The sequence below is a fragment of the Cordyceps militaris genome, assembly GCF_000225605.1.
Source record: "Cordyceps militaris CM01 unplaced genomic scaffold CCM_S00007, whole genome shotgun sequence".
NCBI classification, from domain to species: domain Eukaryota; kingdom Fungi; phylum Ascomycota; class Sordariomycetes; order Hypocreales; family Cordycipitaceae; genus Cordyceps; species Cordyceps militaris.
In genome coordinates, this window is record NW_006271975.1 from 1673008 (window position 1) to 1692669 (window position 19662).

Consider the following 19662-nt stretch of genomic DNA (forward strand, 5'->3'; position numbering starts at 1 on the left):
CTCAGGCAGCTTCGGACGCGCAGCCGCGACGTCGTCAAAGCTACCTGGATGTGTCACGTGACGCTTCACGTGCACCTGTCGTACGGAAAATGAAAGCAGAAGCGCAAGAGACAAGAAAAGCAGTTTATGTATAGGTCAAGTCAGTGAATTGTATTTTTCGCTTTAATTCCCTCAAAACCATGTCCTAGAACTACGAGCCGGATGCAGAAAAATGTTGATGATTTGAGTACTGCAGATATATGATGATCCCTAAAGTTGCTTGCTCATAATCGAAAAAAAGATAATCAAAAAAAGATACCACCTAAAAAATACAGGCTGATTTCATACATTGTGAATAGCGAGCGTTGCGCTACTCGTTTTTGTCGTCCTTCTTCGTACTATCATCGCCCGCCACCACTGCCTCGTCCTTTTTCTTGTCACCCTTCTTTTTAGTATCATCGCCCGCCGCCGCCGCCTCGTCCTTTTTCTTGCCGCTCATGTCATCCTTCTTCGTCGTATCTTTGCCCGCCGCCGCCGCGTTGTCCTTTTTCTTATCGTCTTCGGCGCAGCCGCAGTCGTAAAAGTCGCCAATGGCGTTGCAGTCAAAGGACGGCTTGCCCAGGCGCTCGTTGACGAGGTTGTGGGCGAAGCAGAGCCAGCCGGCCGCGGCGCTGCGCGACCCGGACTGCGGTGGGTACTCGGCGAGGATGCCGCGAAAGTGGCGGGCGCAGTCGCCGCACGGATAGAGGCGGCCAAAGAGCTGTATAAACGTCTCAAAGGTGGTGCGCTCCTCCTTGGTCGGCTTGTCGGGGAAGCGGGCGGCCATGGTGTGCAGGAACCGCCAGGTCGCGCGTCCGAGTTCGGCTCTGCAGAGAGGATGGGTCAGCACCGTTTGGCTGCAAGAGGGGGGACGGGGAGGGGGGGGGTAAGAGTTTCGTACTTGAGGGTCGCATTCTCTAGTTTGGGCGCTATCGAGTCCCCGTCGAGAGCCGGCAGCGAGTCTAGGTCGATGCTGAACCCCGCCGACGGGGTCGCTGACGGCGCGGCGGCGTTCTTGCCAGTCTGTCCATCGTTGTTGCTATTCGTGCCCGTTGACGCCTGCGCCGGCCGCGGTTTGGTTGGATTCTTGACGGCGGAGACGAAGGACGCTGCTCGATCGCGTGCGGCGCCAGGCGCCGAGGTGAAGAAGTAGGATATGCTGAGAAGTAAAAAGACGATGAGAAGGACCGACAGCGTCAGGTGCTGACGGCGCGCCATCTCGACCAGCGCGATGGGGTGCGAGTTTTGATGTTGGGAGTAGAATAGGTGAGGTGATCTTTTGGGGGAAAGAAGAGGCAAGGTTGCGAGAACAAATGGCAACATAACCCATAGTGTCGGGGCCGCCGCCACTGCGGAGCCTTGAGGAAAATAGGTGGGCCGCCCGCGCCGCCGGTGATCGGTAGCGGCGGTAGCGGCAACAGGACGTCTGCTCTAAAAAATGCTTCGGGGATAAGTACTAGAAAAAGAGCTTAGTGGTTTGTATATTTATTTACTGGTCTCGCTCTGGCATCGCCCGCTCGTTTTTCCCCAAAGACAACCGCGCGTTGTGAAGCGGGGTCATAGTCCATAGTTACCCTATATGTCTGGATGCACCCGTTTTGCGCGCACGGGAGGGAGTCATCTGGCCGTGCAGATTTGGGCGGGCGCGTCGCTGTTGGTACTTGGTACCCAAGAATTGATCTCAGCGACTGTGGTGCCCAGGCGATCGGTGGTCAAGGGTATTGACAAGTGACTCGACGCACTTGGCGGGTTGGCTGATGAGGTGGATTTCAATCAAGTTCAACCCCCCCCCCCCCCATAGCAAATTGTAGGAGACGGTGATTTGCCAAATATTCTGGTGTAGACACAATTCCAGATTCATGATAAAGTGACGATGCATTGCCCTAGTTGGTAAATATTTACTTGTTCGCCATTAGCTTTTTTTCTCGATGAGTCTGCAGCACACGTCTGAAGAATTGTAATTGAGATCATAGTTGGTAAATCTTTACTTGTTCGCGATTAGCTCTTTTTCTCGATGAGTCCGCAGTATACGTGGAGACTGAAGAATTGTAATTGAGATCATGGCTACGTCGTGAAAATCCTACATGAAAGCAAATCCCTAAAATACCTTGTGGAGAGAAAAAGAACCCCCAGACACTGCTAAATAACATCCGCTACTGATTTGGAAATTACGCAAAATCAAAAGCATACTTCGAGTTAGTGTTCCTACCATCGCTTATACCCTCGCTTACACCATACCTGTAGTTGTTGTTAGTTCTGCTCGGTCCTTGGGAGCGTTCAAAATTGCCAAGAAGCTCCCCAGGAGATCGGCCAACCGGCTCCCGATCCGATCCGATCTGAAAGGCAGCTTCAAAGAAGCTTCCCGCCGCCTCATCTCGCGCTTGCCCATTTGGTTGAGAATTCCTCTCGCCTAAGACAGAGGCAGGGGCGGCTGGCGGTCCAGTTCCCGGTTTGGGCGTTACGGCCAGGTCAACAGCCTCTCCACTCGCGTCCTGTGCTGACTTCGCGGCAGGTGCAAAGGATGGCACGGCCGCTTCGTGATTGGGCGCAACATCCGCCGGCACCCGCGAAACAGCTCGCACTTCCTGAAGTATTGGGGCTGGGTCGATCCCAAACCTTTCACAGATAGCCTGGATGCCATCATATGGGACGTAGAGTCCTTGTGCCGATAGATTGGCCCCTTTGCGGATAGTTTCGTCGCGAATGTTGGTATCTTTATGATCGAGGAAGGCGCGGAGTCTTCCATATGAAATGTTGTACGCAGCCATAAGTTGCGTTCCATGGATTAATCTGCGCTCTATATTGAGATGTACCACTTTCGTGTTGACATAGATCGTTGCATAGTCGGCCGGCAGAAGTGTGATGCGACGCCGTTTGCGGGGGGGCAGGTTGTGATTCTCATTGGCACGAAGGTTGTGATTCTCATTGGCACGAGGGTTGTGATTCTCATTGGCACGAGGGTTGTGATTCTCATTGGCACGAGGGTTGTGATTCTCATTGGCACGAGGGTTGTGATTCTCATTGGCACGAGGGTTGTGCAGTACGGTCAGCGGAGCCGCCGCCTCGACCGAAGAGTGTCGGCCAGGCAAGATTGTCTCCTGACCGACTTCGGGTGCGGCATGGCGGTGAGGGTCAATGATCGGCTGCCCTGATGGGACAATCGTGTTCAGTGCTTCGGCGGGTGCTAGGCGCGATGCCATCCTCAGACACAAGCCGGCTTCTGCTCGCTGGTCCGGGTCCATAACAATCATGTGATCAAGCATAAAGTCTTCCAATTCGGTACGGTGCTGTAGATGGTTCCGAAAGCCGCTCAATATCAACATGCCCCACTGGTCGGCTTGCCATCTGTACTGTTCATGGAAAGATGGCAAAGCACAGGCATATTCGAACACGACGACGCCAAGAGACCAGATATCAGCCTTGGGGGTGTAACTTTGTGGAAATTGATTGCCAGTCAAGCGGTTGAACCGGATTGCAAATAGCTCGGGGGCATTATATTGACTGGTGCCACAAGGTGTTGCCAGATCAACGTCACCCTTGGAGAGCCCAAAGTCAGTGAGCTTGATATGGATATTGTTCTTGCCATATGCATGAACAAGGATATTTGCCCTCTTGATATCCCGATGGGCGATAGGCGGCTGAAGCTCATGAAGATACTGGAGTGCTGAAAGGGCTTGTAGGAGAATCATCCAACGCTGGACTGTGGTGATATGCTTGTAGTGGCCCAGAGTGCCGCCTGCAACGTACTCGAGAGATATCTCAGGATATGGGTCAGTCTTTGCTCCGAGGAATTTTACAATGTGAGCCTGGTGTATTGTTAGGAGAAGAGCGTTGTGCGATCTGGAGATTGTACAAACATGATTCTCTCTTGATGCGAGCTGTAAATTTTCGATCTCCCTACGCCAATAAACCCAGTTTATCGGGCGACCGGCACGCGGCTTCTTGACGACATGCAGCTCCCCCGTACTGACGTTCCAGAAACGGGTGACAGTGCCAAAGGACCCTTGACCAACTTTCTTCTCTACAAAGAGGCATCCGTTTTCGGGCGAATTGCGTGAAGGAACATTTGTAGGACGCCTGGTGTCTGAATTATTCACTTCGAGCCTTTTGACTGAAGCTGAAGTTAATGCTTGGCCCCTGCGCCAAGTGTCGATGCGGGACATATACTCGCGCGATTGCCAGTCGGTGTGGTAGGGGGGGAGAACGATGCGAAACTGGATGGGACCAAACAGGGTTACAACGATTTTCTTAAACTCTTGGACTGCGTTGCCGCTAATGATCCAACGAAAGTTCCGGCGGAGCTCTTTTGCAGCTTCATCGTACGTCACCATGGTACCAGCGATAGAACCAAGGTCTCTGACGATGAGGCGTCCGCTGTCATCAAACGTGATGCAGAAGTGGCAGTTGCTTAGGCCTTTGTGCGACTCGTCGTTGGGTAGCTGAACATCGCTGTTACTACTGCGACCAAAAGTGAAACCAAATGACAACGTCGGTGGCTTGCTGAATCTGAGTTCAACGAAGGAACCATGCTCATTGGGACCTTGGACCAGTGGTCCCGTAGGTTCCACAGACGCGGCGCGTGAATCACATGGTCTCGGTGTCGGCGGCGGGGCTTGTGTTGGCGGCGTGACATAGTGCTTGCTGCTCTCAATGGCGTTGACGCTTGCCGCGGAATATTTCTTATGGGCGTATATCCGAGCGATTATATCTGGGTCTGCTTCCATTGTGAGTAACGAGCTGTTGTGATCCTCGGGGACATGGGAAAGACACGTTTGTGACAAGATGTTTTGCGAAGGAGTCATGGATGAAATGAAACGAAAGAGGGGTTCGTACAACGCAAACATGCTTACCATAAGCCACTTGCTTCTTTAATTAGAATACTCACGGCGCGTAGATACCTGCTGTCATTGGGCACAGAGTACAGAGTGCATGGCAGCGACAGACCTGGACTTTTGCCGCAGTGATGTTCTAGGCTGCCTAAATCTTGTCATTTTCCTAATCGCGAATATATTCCATCTGTTTTTGTAAGGTACTTTTTCTTTAGCTCCTGTTATTTGCATAATCACTTTTCACTCTTCTAGAATAATTTATTTGATCGAGCTGTCTTTAAGTAGGTAGGTATGAGGTACGTGCCGACCAAGCACCAACAAAGCTACCTGCCTAGGTACCTAGGTACCTTTGCTTACTTACCCCGCACTCGGGGACATGCGGATACTGTGGACCAATAATAGCACACTAGGTAGGAAGCAGCATCGGTGCCTGAGGCTAAGCGACCAAGCGCCTTACTAACTGGGTACCCACGTACCTAAGTAGGTAGGTACGTACCTAGGTACCTAGGTAGGTAACTGGTTAACTACTAAACCTCTTATATAAGTACAAACAAAGAGGACATCCCTCAACACTGGATTCTTAGAATGCTACGGTGAGCAAAAGTCAAGGCCCTCTAAAGAAAAGAAGACATGGAGCTGTTATCCGCGAGTAACCTACAAAAACTCAGTGATGCAGAGTTATCTGAAGTCTTGAACAAGCGCCGCCAATCGGGCGGCCGTGATACTTGCATTGAAATAGATGGCCTGGACGATCTACCACCTGAACAACTCGAGCATCTCCGGGAGCGATTGAAGTGAGTACGCCCCAAAACCGTGACTACCGTCCACAGCTCGCTCAACACCTCAGTAGTAAAGCCTTTCAAAGACCCAATCCGCCTCTCGATATTGCGTACCTCAATGCACGCCTCCGCGAAGCCCTCGACGACCGCAACGCCCTCGACGACCGCAATGCCCCCGACGACCGCAACGCCCCCGACGACCGCAATGTCCTCTCACCCTCTGGCCATCTGTTAGACGGCGACAGACCTGACAGCTACACGACCACCGTGATGCCCTCCAGGGATGAATTCGTGGATCACGAGACCGAGGCCTATAACAACCTTGTCAAAGATGGGGGCCGACCGCTGTACCCAATCACCTCTGTTGAACAAGTACTACAGAACCCCGACGACTATGTCGATATGCTTCGACCCTTTTGGGACTATCCTTCCAATATATACTTCCACAGCCAAATATATCAGAAACAATGGCACCGATGGGAACATTTTCGCGAATGGCAGCGTGATAACAGAAAGCTCAAAGGTCCCAACGATGATTTTGAACAATACAGAGAGAAGATGAGAGCGGAATCGGCATATGAAGCGGCCATGATCGATTCCGATCCAGACTACCTTACTTCCGTGTGGCGGTCGCTCCAAAAAGAGCGTACGTGGCAGCGCCAATGGTGTCGAGAGCGCGGTTGCAAAACTTTGGAAGAGTATGAAGCCGCGGCGAAGAAACGATTGGAACGCCACGGTTTCGATCAGCCATTCAAGTTGTCCAAGTACCCTGCCCGCCAAAGCGCGTTAACAACGTGGATTGAGTATTTGTGCTTTGAGTGCTGGTGGCAGGACGCGTACGCAGAGTGGACTCAAAGGCGGGCGACCGAGCACGAGGCGGCGTGGTGCAAGTTGCGCGACGCCGGGGTATTGGAGCCCGACGAAAACGCAGACGTCATCCAGACCTGGGACGCCGCCGTGCGTCACGACAAAGAGTTGATGGATGCGCAGGCCGCTCTGGTGGCTGCAAACACCGAGGTGGAAACGATTTTCAAGTCGGGTTCAGACGCAAACGGCCAACGTGCAGCGGGACGAGCCCACAGTCAGCTTGAGACGGCTGCTCTGCGACGACGCGATGCTGTGAAAACGAGATGCGACTTTGTCACGCACCGCATTACTCTGATTAAGGCGTTCCTCGGGGCTTTGGACGTCCACAAGCAGACCAAACGCAAGAAGGAAGGTCAGTATTTCCTGTTGGAGTGGGTCAAGGAGCAAGTGCCTCATGTTAAGGCTGAGGGCCAAGGCCGGAAGCGGAAACGACTTGTCGCGGAGGACGCATCGCCAGCAGACCGGGCGGCGAAGCGCGGAGGGGCCGCTTCCTACGCAGTCTTGCGGCGGAGTGCGAGAGCCGAGGCGCTGCAGAGTGCGAGGATCGAGGCGCAGAAAATTGCCGAAGCTGCTGCGCGTACCGAAGCTCGCAAGGCTCAGACACAGGCTCGCAAGGCTCAACTCCAAAAGAATCAAATCCAAAAGACTCAAACCCAGGCTCGGAAAACCCAGATCCTTGCTCGCAAAACCCAGACGCATAAGACCCAGACGCAGGCTCGCAAGACTCGAGCACCAGCTCCTAAAGCCCTGGCTCCCAAAACTCAAACCAAAAATGCTCAAACACGGACGGCAGCTCGCAAAACCCCAGCTCCCAAGACTCAGACCCAGGCTCCCAAAACTCAAACCAATAGTCGCAAGCACCGCCCCGGGTAAGACGGGACTTTCTGACTAGGCGCATCGCAAGATGCGCATCTGAGCACAAGATACAGGGAGCTGTCTCGTCTGGACCTGACATGGTCGGGATCTGGTGACTAGGGGCGTACAGGCGTTCAGCTCCCGAGAGCCCCCGTTGATCGGCCTTGGAATGGTAATATATATATATTGTCCAAAGGTGCCGCGAGATGTGGCGCCTGGCGGCCCTTGCCCATCTGCTGAGGATGGTAGGCGAGGTTGACCGGTACTGGACTACAGCAGTGATCTGAAGGTACCTCGGTGATCGATATACCTTTGACTAGGTATTTTGGCTCCTTGTGAAAGTGAAAACAGGACCACGGTCGTTGTATTAGTAACTAGACATTTTTTTTGGCAACTGTGGCAGTGTAGTGTGGGCAGTGTTGGTTACAGGCTTACAGCTCGGCCAACGTTTTAGCGCCGATCGCACGAGCTGGCTGGGCAGGTGCATTCCCATCCAATGGCTTTCTGCGCAATTCGCATGGCCGCTTTCTTCCATGTTATGTACACAGCAATCTCCCGTATACCCCCCTCCCCTTCGGCAGGCTATCAATGCGGGTAATTTTTGACTAATGTGCTGGTCTGGAGGTGGTGTAATAATTTCCTCAATTTCTTTGATAGCTCTCATCCACTCATTCAAGGCATATCTCAGATTGACCATTCGAGTCCCAGCGATACGCTGTAGTTACCTGGTACTTAGTAGAAGACCGCAGGAAGATAGCTCAGCCTGAAACGGACCTGGCGGATCCACTAAACAAGCCGCCTGGGCAGCTACCTACCTCTCCCTGGCGGGAGATACGAGGTACCTTAGTATCTGTAGGTACCACCTAATAATGTGTGCCGCTCAGGCAGTCGTCATATTTTTTTTGGGGCGAAGAAAACCAGCTCCTAAACGCCTAGGAAAGCTAAAAAAGCTGGCTTGACCGTAGGTACTAAGGTAGGTAGGTAGGTACACACCAGTCCAAGCTATCTGTACTCCGCCTCAACTTCGTCACCACTCACCACCCTGGCCTCTTGTCCTCTTCCTCCTCCCCTTCCCTCCATTTTAGCATCCCATCCCACAATCTTCTCGCTGGTAATAGTAGCCTTGCCCGCACCTCCTACACATCAACGCCGCGTTTGCCCCTTGCATTAGCATCGCATTGAATCATCCATCCCCAACTCCATTTTTTCTTCTTCTCTTCTTGTCGACATTTAGCCGCTTGAGCTTGGGACCGAGGATAATAGCAACCAAGCTACACCGTCCGCCCAACCGCTCACCTCTTCCAGCCCTCGAACTCGGCCCTCGACTCCTCAAACAAAGGACCACCACACGCAAGACGCTCCAAAGATGCCTGCTCCCGGTCCCGATGCTCCTCTCCAGGAGCGCCTGCTCGCTCTCGCGCAAACTCTCCAATGTAAGCTCACATGGCCCCGGGCGTCTGCCTGCTCCTAGCCACCCGTTAACGCCCTCACCACAGTTGCTTGGTTCGCTGGGTATGTTTTAGCTTTCCTGATGTGACAACTCGTTATCGAAGCGACCTTTTTCGACGTCGAAAACAAGCTTCCATCCATGTGTTGCATCGCTCCCCGCACGATGCGTCGCGTTCGCCGTCCACACCGCTAACCGAGCTTCCAGCCACCTAACCCTCATCTTCACCACCCTCCGTTACAGCTTCTCTTGGGTGCGCATGAACTACTATGGCGGCATGGCCGTCTTTTGCTACCGGACCTCGTTTGTCGCCGCCGCCCTCACCTACGGCATCGTCGTATACAAAACCCAAAAGTCCCGCGCAAAGACTGGCACCCAGCTGCCTGGCGGTGTCATCGGCCTCCTCGGCGACGAGAACATCCAGTATCTTTGTACGTGCCCACGTAGCACAATGCTGTTCGTTTCGTATAATTGGCTGACACGCACCAGTGATGGCCCTCGTCTGGCTTATTGCCCCTCAGTACCCTCTCGCGCTGATCCCTTACTGCGTCTACTCTACCTTCAACGCTGCCACCTATATTCGTGCCAACCTGCTACCCGTCATCAGCCCTGCGCCTCCCGCCGCCGACGGTGCCTCGCCCCGTAAGACGTCCAGCCCGCTCGCTGACCGAATTGGCGCCTTTGTCAAGGAGTACTACGACTCGTCCATGTCCATTGTCTCAGGCCTCGAGATCCTGCTCTGGTTCCGCATTGTCCTCTCTGCCATCCTCTTCCAGCGCCGCTCCTGGATTTTGCTCGGCCTCTACACTGCCTTCCTCCGTGCTCGCTACTCCCAAAACAACCACGTCCAGACCTCATTTGGCCAGCTCGCTGTCCGCATCGACTCTCTCGTGTCTGCCCAGGGCACCCCTCCAGTGGCCCGTCAGATCTGGGACTCCGTCAAGAACTACACGCGTCAGTTCCGCGACGCCACCGAGCTGAGCCGCTACACTGGCGGTGCCGGCCCTGCTAAAAAGACCTCTTAAGCGACCCGACGACACAATGGCAACGATTGCGCTGGACTGGCTAGGCTAGCGTGTTGCTCATGCTGCACGATTTCGCGGTATAGATGCTAGGGACTGGTCACAATTTTGAAAAGGCCGCTAGCCAGGGTTTACAGTGTCGTAACTACGGCTACTATGGCAGCGGCTCGTCTATGGGGAAAGCAAGATGGAAACAGTTTTAAGAACAACTCTACGTTGCGGGGTTTCAACGGCTCTCGGGGAAGACGCCGTTCTTTTCTGTTTTATGGTAACGGTACACCACATCGAGACTGTATTGTATGTCTTGATGAAGATGCGAATCAGGGAAAGCGGATCGGCGAAAGTGATCGCCGGTTGCCCCCCATCAGCGCTGATTGGGAGATGATGGCGGTGGATGTTGTTCGCGAGAAGGGTAAAGAAAAGTGAACGCGGTGGATACTTTTGTATTCGTACATGCCTTGCCTTATGAATTTGATTTTCTTTATACAATTGGCCGCCCGCCACTAGATTTCAATAGATTAGTGATGTGGATGAATGCGACGATGCATCTAGTTAGGCGAAGCTATCCATATCTATGCTTTGACAGTGATGAGGGGTCGGTCTCACTGATCAGCCACAGATTGACTGGTTTGAGCCTCAACGTGGGGTACTGGTATAACCACTAGGACAATAGGTGGTGACTGCCCGCCCTCATCTCTTGAACACAGGCAGTCATGACGACTCCCACCCCATCGCTCCTCCTGCACAAATTCATCACTCCAACAAACACACACCCCGTCTCGGCAAACCTCAGTCAGCGACCGACACGAGCTAGTACATCCCTCCTCCCGCCGCATAATAACTCGCCAACCATGTCGGAGACGGAGCAGCGCACCACCACCACCACCACCTCCACCACCCTCCCGCTGCGCACCAACAGAGGTAAAATGGCCCAACAACGACAACGCCCAACCCCCCTTTGCACAGAGCCGGGCAGCTAATTTCGTCTTCTTCCTTCCTTCACCTCCCCCCGGGGAGACCAACAAGCACCAGAACCCAGCAGCACGCAGCAGGATCGCAAGGTGGTCGACGGGCCCTCGGTCGCCACCACCACGACGTGGACGCCCAACTTGGCGCGCCGGCAGAGCTGGAACGCGCAGGACCGCACGCACGAGCTGCAAATGGCCACGGTCCATGCCGCGCGCACCGGTCCCGGCTTCACCGAGCGTTCGTCGTGAATGCCAGAGCAAGATTTTTTTTTTTGTAGGACAAATATGATTGAGGGGCGGTTTCGACAGCACCTAAATTGACGACGGGATGGACACGACACGAAACAGTCACTTTGTTATTGAGTCAAATATTCTCAGGAGGAAAACGGGACTGGTTACGATGAGAAAGATGATAAGCTTCTAAAGAATGCTACTTTGTGTTACGATTTGTGGTAAAGCAAGCCTTTGGTCCTATACGCCAGTGTGTGTTTGTAGCCCATCGCACAATGCACCCACGGAAGAAGAGAAAAAGAAAAAAATGGTAAACAAAAAGAAAACGCCAGGACCCATGCCTGTAGTGGTGTATATCCATGCGTGCGCCATGTATAAAACAACAAGTCAAAAAAAAAAAGAAGTAAAAGACAGTTACAGTAAGCCACTCGTCGACAGATGCTCCGCGGCCACCCCAGCAGCATACGCGGTGACACCGGCCCCCACTGCGCCTATGGCTAGTCTTTTGCCCAGCGATCGCCTCCTGCGGCCGACAGGGGTTTGAGAATCGTACGGTGGCGCGCCAGGTACGCCTCCGCCGACTCTGCGAAAGACGAGGACGTCACCGCGACCCGACACGATCTCGTACCCGTGCGCCTGCAGGGGCTGAAAGTGCGGCAAGAACTTGGCCGGGTGCGACAGCCGCATGATGGCCTCGGCGGGCGTCTGCTGCTGCTGCTGCGACGATGGAGAGTCTGCAGCTGTGCTCGTCTCCGCGACACTGACCGTCTGCGTGTCCGGGTCAAAGGCTAGCACCACGTACTCGGCGGGGGCAGCGGGGCGGGTGTCAGGTCCTGCGCTTACTGTCGGCGATGGCGCGTCTTGTTCTGCGTCCTCGTTAGCTTGGGATTGCAAGTGCTTTGCGTGTGTCGGCCGAGTCGCTTTACCGCCAGTGTCGTGTGTGTAGCTTACATCCAGTCCTTGCGGGGGTTTGGCGTAGGGGAGGTCCTGCTGGGTGGACAGCGTGTTGAGCGCGTCCGGAACGGCCGACTGGCCTGTTGGGAAGCTCTCGTCCATGGAGCTGACACCCTCATCGCTTTCCTGCTCGAAGCGGTGCTCGACCTTGGCCGTCTCGAGCTTGGAGAAGCGCTGTGGCTGGTAGTCCTCGGCACCCCACGTGGCGGCGTACTCGGCCTTGCCGTCCTTGAGCTTCTCGGCACGACGCGCAGCTTCGAGCTCGACGTCGACAATGGGCTGTTCTGCGGAGAACGGGGCCTTTGGAGCGTCGGCCTCGAAGGAGGTCTGATAGCGCTTCTTGGCGTCCTCGAGGTTGACGAAGCGGCGCTTGGCAGCGGCCTTGATGGTCCCGTTGGGCGCACCGGGAGCTGAACCCAGTTGGTCCGCGCTAGACTGGTGAGCAGCAGTCTTGCGGCGGATCTCGAGATCATGCTCGTTGAACTCGGGGGAGAGGGGTCGAGCAACAATCTCGTCCAGAAGGGGCTCATCGTAGCGGTTGAGATCCTTGTAATTTTTGGTGGCCTCCTCAGGGTGAGTAGGGTATTTCCTATCCGCTGCGTCGAAAGTGCGGGGGTTGTAGCTGGAGAGATCCTTATAATTTTTGGTGGCCTCCTCAGGGTGAGTAGGGTATTTCCTGTCCGCTGCGTCGAAAGTGCGGGGGTTGTAGCTGGAGAGATCCGTGTAGTTCTTGGTGAGTTCCTCGGGGTGAACGTGTTCTTTCGTGGCAGGCTCCTCGTATCCCGCTCTGGGGTATGCGGAAAGATCATCATAACGTTTGGATGCTTCCTCTGGGTGGAGACGAGCTGATTGGGGGTCGGCGTTGTCATACTGAGCGTAGCGGTCCAGGTCCTCGTATTCTTTGGTCAACTCTTCCGCAGTAGGAGGCTGGAGGCCGTCAGGTTCGTTCCAGCGGACAGGTCCATACTTGTCGAGGTCCTTGTACTCTTCGTAGTTGCCAGGTTTGGCCTCGACCTTGGGTGGGAGAGGGGTACCGCGAGGGGTGGCGTCCATCTCACGGACCTGCTGCGCCTTGAGGAGAGCATCTTTGCACTTGAAGCCCTCGGAGTACCTGTCCAAATCTTCATAGTTCTTGGACTGTTCTTCCGCAGTCAGTGGGCGGAGGCCGTCGGGCTCGCTGTATGTGGCGGCGCCGTACTTGTTGAGATCTTTGTAGAGCTTGGTCTTCTCTTCGGGAGTCATGCCGGGGAGACCATTGGGTTCGTTCCACGTGACGGGACCGTACTTGTGCAGATCGTCGTAGTCCTTTGTCTGCTCCTCGGGGGTGCGACTGGGAAGACCGTCGGGCTCGTTCCACTTGGAGGACTTGTACTCGTCGAGGTCCTTGTACTGATCGGCGCTTTCAGCAGGGAGGCCGTCGGGTTCGTTCCACTCGACTGGGCGATACTTTTTCAGGTCGTTGTAATGCTTGGACTTTTCCTCGGCACTGAGCTCCCAGGGCGTATTAGGGTCATCGAAGCTGGACGACTTGTATGCCTTGAGGTCCTTGTACTTGGGGAACTGCGAGGTGACCTCAATTGTCTTCTCGGCATCAACAGTTTGCGTTGTGTCCTTCGGAGCAAATTTTTTAACGTAATCGCGGACGCTCTTCTGCGGCAGGCGGAGGTTCTCAATGGATTGTGAGGCATCTTGTTGAGGACGCAGTAGCTGGTCAACGGCATCGCGCTCGAGGTCCCCAGTCGTCTTCGTGCCACCGATGCGAGAGAGGTCATTCGACCAGGACCGGACATTGGCAGTATCGGCGTGGGTGGCGCTTGTGCTGGACATGGACTGGGCATAGGCCGGCGTCCGAGCTGGAGTTTTGGTCGCGGCGCGAGCACTCTTGCTATCCCAGGAGAGTCTGCGGCTGAGCGTTTCCATGTATCTATAGCGAACGGAGCGATGTCGACCGTGAACTTCGTGGTCGGTTTCGACCTGCCAGGGACCGTAGCGGTATTGGCGAGTCTGGCGGGCGGCGGCTGTGGTGGAAGCGCGGGCCAGAGCCAGCCTGGCGCGCGGGGTGGACTGAGCAGCAGCTGAAATCATGACTACGGTATGGGTTTGGGGGAAGAAATTGCGTGCGCCACTGCTATATGAGCTAGAGAGAGGTTTTAGCATAATAAACGGGAGCAAAGGCGACTCGGGAGCAACAGGGCTGCTGTACGTGGGCCTGGGAAATACTGACACTGAAGGGTTAGGCGGGAGAACGTGTGAGACGGCGGATTTATGGCATCAAGCGACACGACAGTGTAGGGGAGAGAAGCCGTGCAAATTGGAGTAGAAAGTTGGGCGACGCGGGAAAGAGGGGTATCGCGAGTTCGCAAAAAAAAAGAAGAGATGAGTAGAGGAAGAGGTTGAAGGTAAATGACAGATGAGGGGAAAGGTTAAGACGACGAACGGAGGTACGGGCAGATGCTTGGAGGAAATGGTGCATGGAGGGGTACATGGATGGTACAGCCACCGGACGAGGATGCCTGCAGTGGGCTGGGGCAGGAGAAGAGATAACAGGTACCTACAGGCGATGGTTCCAGATAACCCACCAAGAAAAGCCTAGCAGAGGCAGAAGACAGCGCTACAACTGGCCGGCTTCAGCGGGCACTCCACTGTGCATCGCAAGTGGTTTGGGGGTCGCGTCTTGGCAGTTTTGGCGGCAACTCTAGGCGCTGATTCCCCAGGCAATTCGGGCAATTGGCAGGTTAGCCACTGAAAGGCGCTCCAACGCTACAACAGAAGCGCCGAAGGTGCTGTGCATCCCCTGCTCGGCTTTCGGATACGCAGCCCGAGACTTCAGGCTACCTACTAACCTGGGTATCACCTGGAATCGAGACATTCATGTCCCGGGAACCGTGTATTCGTAGTGAGCGGTTTTCTGTCGTGTACTGCGCCTTGCTGCAAGGTTCATGAACTAGCAAGCAGCCAGGTCGTGGAATGAGACTGGATGTGCTCCATCGTGGAGCCCGTCGTGTTGGTGATCAATGAGGTGTGAGTGGGCGACGATGCCTGCAATCACTTGTCGCACTGAAGCAGTTGCCCGCTCAGTTCCATGTCGGGTTCAGCAGTGGCTCAGTGCGCACTGCGGAACAACCACTAATCAAATTCAGCAAACCACTAAATTGCAGCGGTGCCTCGCCAAAATGGATACACGTTACAGCGATCCATCACCTGTGAGGCTGTGACGTATCGACTCCACCGCCAAACTTGCCCCTTCGACCCACTCTTCTCCCTATCACCGCGTTGGCATTGGTTCAGATAAGCCCCGTTTGGTGGGTCTGCACCCTGCACATCACAGGTCATGTACCTCAGAAGTACCTCTCTGTGAAGCGGCAAAAAACTCACGATAGGAAGCTCAACAACAGCACGTGATCGGGCAGGCAGAATCAGGCCCCATAGAGACAGAAGCGGGCATGACGAAATCGTCCAGATGATACGAGGAAGGGCAAAAAAAGGACGAGAATTAGAACAGGTAAATCTGAGATGCAGAACTTGCCAGTGGTGCCTATTGGCTCTACTCACGCGTCAGTGGCTGGCCGGATTTGGGCGGCTCGGCCACAGACATGAACATTTTGCGCGGCGTCGATTGTGTCGAATTGCCTGGTTCATCCGGGTAGTGAACCGGAGATCTGGCTTTGCAATCAATCGAATCATTCGAATCTCATACCCTCTTTTCCGCTCCCCAATCATTCCTCCCCATTGCCTGCTCGCAGTGACGTTTTTAGTCGTCTCCACTGCGACTGAGAAGTCCCCCATGACGTCAGTGAGCCCAAGGGCCAGTCGCAGTTTCGCGTGTCCTGATGGATGGCGTTTTGCTTGCTTGGGCTTCTGTAATCTGCACGGTGGTGATACACTGTACCCAGGGTTCCACATGGCCTGAGCTTCGGGGCGGGCATCGGTTGACGTCGCTGGGCTGTGAGCGCAGAGCCTTGTACCAAGTTGAGCAAAGATTGTTTGATGCATATCGCGGCTGCTTGCATAAAGCGGATAGGGAGTCTCACCTTGTGCAGCCTCGCTTGAGCCCATCCGGCTCCTACATTGGGTATCCCGGCCACGAAACAAAGAGATGCTATCATGCCGGCCGAGAACCTCTGCTCCCCTGGCCAGCTTGCACATTGGCCACACAACCGCCGTGGTAGCGGCAACACCGCTAGCCTCTCATCGTGACTCCAGTTCCTGTTGCAGCTGAGAATAGTACCACAACTTACGGGCCCAGCCAGGCCTGCACTAACTCCATCCTCAAGGTTTCCAAAAGGCGAAAATAGCCAAAAAAAAAAAAAAAAAAAAAAAAAAAAAAACGAACAGTTCTAGGGCAAGGTAGATAGTTATCCGCTCTTTGCTATTTCGGACTTCGGGCTCTTCGCAGGCTCCTTGACACCTTTGCCCACTCATCACCGCATCTCTCCCCCAAGACGCCACCAGCCGTATCTTACTGAGGGGAAACTGGCATGCCTCGGCCAACGGCACCCAGACGCCGCTGAGCTTCTATCTCATGCTTCTCGTCGCAACCGTTTTGGCCTGGCTGCGCCTTACGAACTACCATCCCTCGGCACCCCCAGTCTTTCCCCGCCAATTTTTCTTTTTGGACGGAACCCCGGACTCCCGAGGTGACTTGGGCCGCTGTCACAAGTCGGTTAGAGTTTGAGTACAGTGCGGCATCGAGGTCGCATGTCAAATAGGCACTATGTAACGCTTGGTGACGACATGATGTCAGAATAGAGATGCAGGAAGTCAATGAGGCAAAGGGAAAGAATTGAGAATGCAAAGTACCAAAATCCCAAGATCCTCATTCAAAGGGCTCCCCGAATTACTGCAGCCATCTTTTCGGCAGCCAATTTATTAGCATTGTAGCGCGAGATCCAGCCACGAGCCCATGGACACAATTTGCCGTACAGTAATCAGCCTCTTCCCCTTCACTGTGCCACTGACCCGCCCCCAGACAGACCGATCTGCAATGGACATGTCCGTGGGCCTAAATCCATAAGCCTCCAAAGCCTCGTTCGCCCAAACAAGACGCACCACGAGCGGGGTACCTCTATTAGGCCAAATACTGCGTTTTAACGACCCCAGGAACCACTGGAAAAAAAGATTCATCAAATACGCGGAACGTTAGCGTGGCAATTGGATCGTCCCCTCGTTGATCTGCCAAATCAACCACACGGAATCCTGCACCACCCCGAGACGAGATCATGGCTTAGGCTACATCCATGACCTGAGGCGTGCCTTGTCGGATATAACTCCTCCATCGTTTTTCTCGTCTCATCGAATTTTATCAGGAATTGATACGAAATATTGCTACAGAAATCTAGTCCAGTGGTGTGCGATGACATGCGTCGCAGGTGCTAAGACAAACAAACGACAACTGCCCCGAACCGCACTCTGCGCGCGCCACGCCAAACGGGACAACGTCAAATCTACAAGAAGCAGACTTGTTATTCCTCCTCGCCATGAGCGACGAGGTCAAGAGCATGGGCTCTGTATCGGCGGACACAGCGCATGACAGCTCCCGCGGCAGCGCCGGTGACGGCTCACCTGCTTCAGTCGACCATGCCAGCACCACCACCGACGGCATCGTCCTGCGCCGCAAGAAGCCCATTGCCGGCTGGCGATTGGCCGTGATATTTGCATGGTACGCGTCTCTCGGGCCCATCCATTTTCAGACCGCTGTAATACTGACCGTTCCTGGCTTGGCAGCATCGGCATGGGCCTCTTCCTCTCACTTCTCGATGCCACTGTTGTCGCCACCATGCTCGTCGACATTTCCGCAGAATTTCAAGATTTCAAGACGTCGTCCTGGGTCGTCCTAGCCTACACTCTCACTGAAGTCGGTGCGTGTCCCCCCTTGTCTTCAACAGCCCGCGCCTATACTGACAAATATGCAGGCTTCGCTGTCGCCATGGCCCGCCTCTCCGACGCCTTTGGCCGCAAGACCATTGTCTGCGTCTCTTTTGCCATCTTTCTCGCCGCGTCCATGGGATGCGCCGCCGCCGCCAACCTCGACCAGCTCATTGGCTTCCGCGCCGCTCAGGGTGTCGGCGGCGCTGGCCTCTACAGCATGGCCATGATCACCTTTCCCGAGCTGAGCCCGCCGTCGCGCGTCGTCCTCGTGACATCGGCCCTCGGCGCCATTGTCGCCCTCGCCGGCGTCTGCGGGCCCGTCATTGGCGGCTTGCTGACCACGTATGTCGGTTGGCGCTACGTCTTTTGGATAAAGTATTGTTCTCTCCCTCCCATCTCAGCTCTGGGGTTCACATGTACTGACTTGTGAAAAAAAAACAGCGGTCCCTGTGCTTTCGTCCCCGGTGTCTTGCTCTTGTTCCTCTGGCCCAAAGACTACCAGCTCTTTGTCAGGATTAACCCGCGCCGGCTCGACTATCTCGGCGCCATCCTGATCCTCGCCGCCACCGTCCTGCCCGTCTTCATTATCAACCAGGCCGCCATCCGCGACTACACCTGGCGCTCCGGCACCACCATCAGCGTGCTCATCATCGGCGGCCTTTGTTGGGTCGCCCTCGTCTTCTGGCAGCGCCAGCTCGCCCGCGATACGCGTCTCAGCCACATCCGACCACAACTGCCCTATCACATCCTGACCAGCCGCGTCATGCTCGCTGCCATATTGTAAGCCCCTTCTCATCCCAGCTGCTATCCCGAGAACTGAAACGCTCATAACATCGCCCCCAGTGACACGTTCTTGTCCGGCTTCGTCCTACTCCTCGCCATTATCAATATTCCCCTGCGCTCGCAAATCGTCAACCTCTACGGACCTGTCAAAGCCGGCGCCCTGCTGCTGCCCATGATGGGTGGCGGCGCGGCCGGCTGCGCCCTCGGCGGCGCCCTCTCCCTCCGCCGCAACAACACCTTTCCGGTACTCGTCGTAGCCAGTGCCATCCTGGCCATCTCCTCGGGCGTTCTCTCCCGCCTCCCGGAGGAAACCGCGCCGCCGGCGTGGCAGTGGGGTCTCGAGGCCGTCCTCGGCGTCGGCGTGGGTTTGAAGATTTCGAGCACCACGTTCCTCGCCGTCCTTCAGTCCGACTTTGAAGATCACGGTACGTTTGCCCCTATTTTCCCAACACTCCTTTGTCCTCCGGTAGCAGGTGCTAACTCGTGAATGACAGCCATCTCGCAGGGCATTATTGCGCAGATGCGTGTCTTTGGCGGCAGCCTCGGCGTCGCCGTCAGCATTGTTGTGCTCATTACCAAAATCCAAAACGGGCTGCAGGGCAGCCTCACGCCCGACCAGCTCGCCAGCTTTTACCGCTCGCCGCTAGCCCTCTTCCAGTTCTCCCCCCAGCAGCAACTTGTCGCGCGACGGGCCTTCATCGACGCCTTCCGCGTCGACATGTACATTTGCGTCGGCGTCTCCGTCGCCTCGCTGTTCGCCGCCCTCTTCACGTACCAGCGCCACCCGCCGTCGGTCCAGTCCAAGCTGGCGGACCTTGAAAAGGAGCTAGCGAGGAGTGCGGCGCTGACGGAAGCCTCTGAAACAGCAGAGGCATAAACGCATGGTTGAACACCAATACACTGTAAATGTAAGACAGTACGAACATGATTTATGATACACATGTACATAGAAAATAAAAGCAATACAAAGCACTAAAGCCTAATCGACACATGTCTGTTGGCTAAAGGCAAAAATAAATTCAATTCGCTAAATCCTTGATC

At 54.9% G+C, this 19662-nt stretch overlaps 7 protein-coding genes across 7 annotated transcripts; 4 read left to right on the forward strand and 3 right to left on the reverse strand.

Moving 5' to 3' along the window:
* Nucleotides 1–349: 349 nt before the first annotated feature.
* Nucleotides 350–1236, reverse strand: CCM_08754 (FAD dependent sulfhydryl oxidase Erv2; the record flags this gene model as incomplete). Its single annotated transcript, XM_006673890.1, has 2 exons — nucleotides 350–845; nucleotides 869–1236. The coding sequence occupies 2 exons, from the start codon at nucleotides 1234–1236 to the stop codon at nucleotides 350–352; spliced, it is 864 nt and encodes a 287-aa protein (XP_006673953.1).
* A 950-nt stretch (nucleotides 1237–2186) lies between these two features.
* On the reverse strand, nucleotides 2187–4742 carry CCM_08755 (protein kinase; the record flags this gene model as incomplete). The annotated part of the gene is made up of 2 exons (XM_006673891.1): nucleotides 2187–3824; nucleotides 3876–4742. 2 exons carry the CDS (start codon nucleotides 4740–4742, stop codon nucleotides 2187–2189), a joined length of 2505 nt encoding a protein of 834 aa, XP_006673954.1.
* A 735-nt stretch (nucleotides 4743–5477) lies between these two features.
* Nucleotides 5478–7366, forward strand: CCM_08756 (uncharacterized protein; the record flags this gene model as incomplete). Its single annotated transcript, XM_006673892.1, has 2 exons — nucleotides 5478–5641; nucleotides 5698–7366. The coding sequence occupies 2 exons, from the start codon at nucleotides 5478–5480 to the stop codon at nucleotides 7364–7366; spliced, it is 1833 nt and encodes a 610-aa protein (XP_006673955.1).
* Nucleotides 7367–8714: 1348 nt separating this feature from the next.
* On the forward strand, nucleotides 8715–9820 carry CCM_08757 (uncharacterized protein; the record flags this gene model as incomplete). Its single annotated transcript, XM_006673893.1, has 4 exons — nucleotides 8715–8781; nucleotides 8845–8860; nucleotides 9003–9226; nucleotides 9285–9820. The coding sequence occupies 4 exons, from the start codon at nucleotides 8715–8717 to the stop codon at nucleotides 9818–9820; spliced, it is 843 nt and encodes a 280-aa protein (XP_006673956.1).
* Nucleotides 9821–10668: 848 nt separating this feature from the next.
* On the forward strand, nucleotides 10669–11034 carry CCM_08758 (uncharacterized protein; the record flags this gene model as incomplete). The annotated part of the gene is made up of 2 exons (XM_006673894.1): nucleotides 10669–10738; nucleotides 10850–11034. The coding sequence occupies 2 exons, from the start codon at nucleotides 10669–10671 to the stop codon at nucleotides 11032–11034; spliced, it is 255 nt and encodes an 84-aa protein (XP_006673957.1).
* A 396-nt stretch (nucleotides 11035–11430) lies between these two features.
* On the reverse strand, nucleotides 11431–14055 carry CCM_08759 (uncharacterized protein; the record flags this gene model as incomplete). Its single annotated transcript, XM_006673895.1, has 1 exon — nucleotides 11431–14055. The coding sequence occupies one exon, from the start codon at nucleotides 14053–14055 to the stop codon at nucleotides 11431–11433; it is 2625 nt and encodes an 874-aa protein (XP_006673958.1).
* Nucleotides 14056–17447: 3392 nt separating this feature from the next.
* CCM_08760 (MFS multidrug transporter, putative) lies at nucleotides 17448–19498 on the forward strand (the record flags this gene model as incomplete). The annotated part of the gene is made up of 6 exons (XM_006673896.1): nucleotides 17448–17629; nucleotides 17695–17828; nucleotides 17883–18213; nucleotides 18280–18618; nucleotides 18682–19046; nucleotides 19116–19498. 6 exons carry the CDS (start codon nucleotides 17448–17450, stop codon nucleotides 19496–19498), a joined length of 1734 nt encoding a protein of 577 aa, XP_006673959.1.
* Nucleotides 19499–19662: the final 164 nt, after the last annotated feature.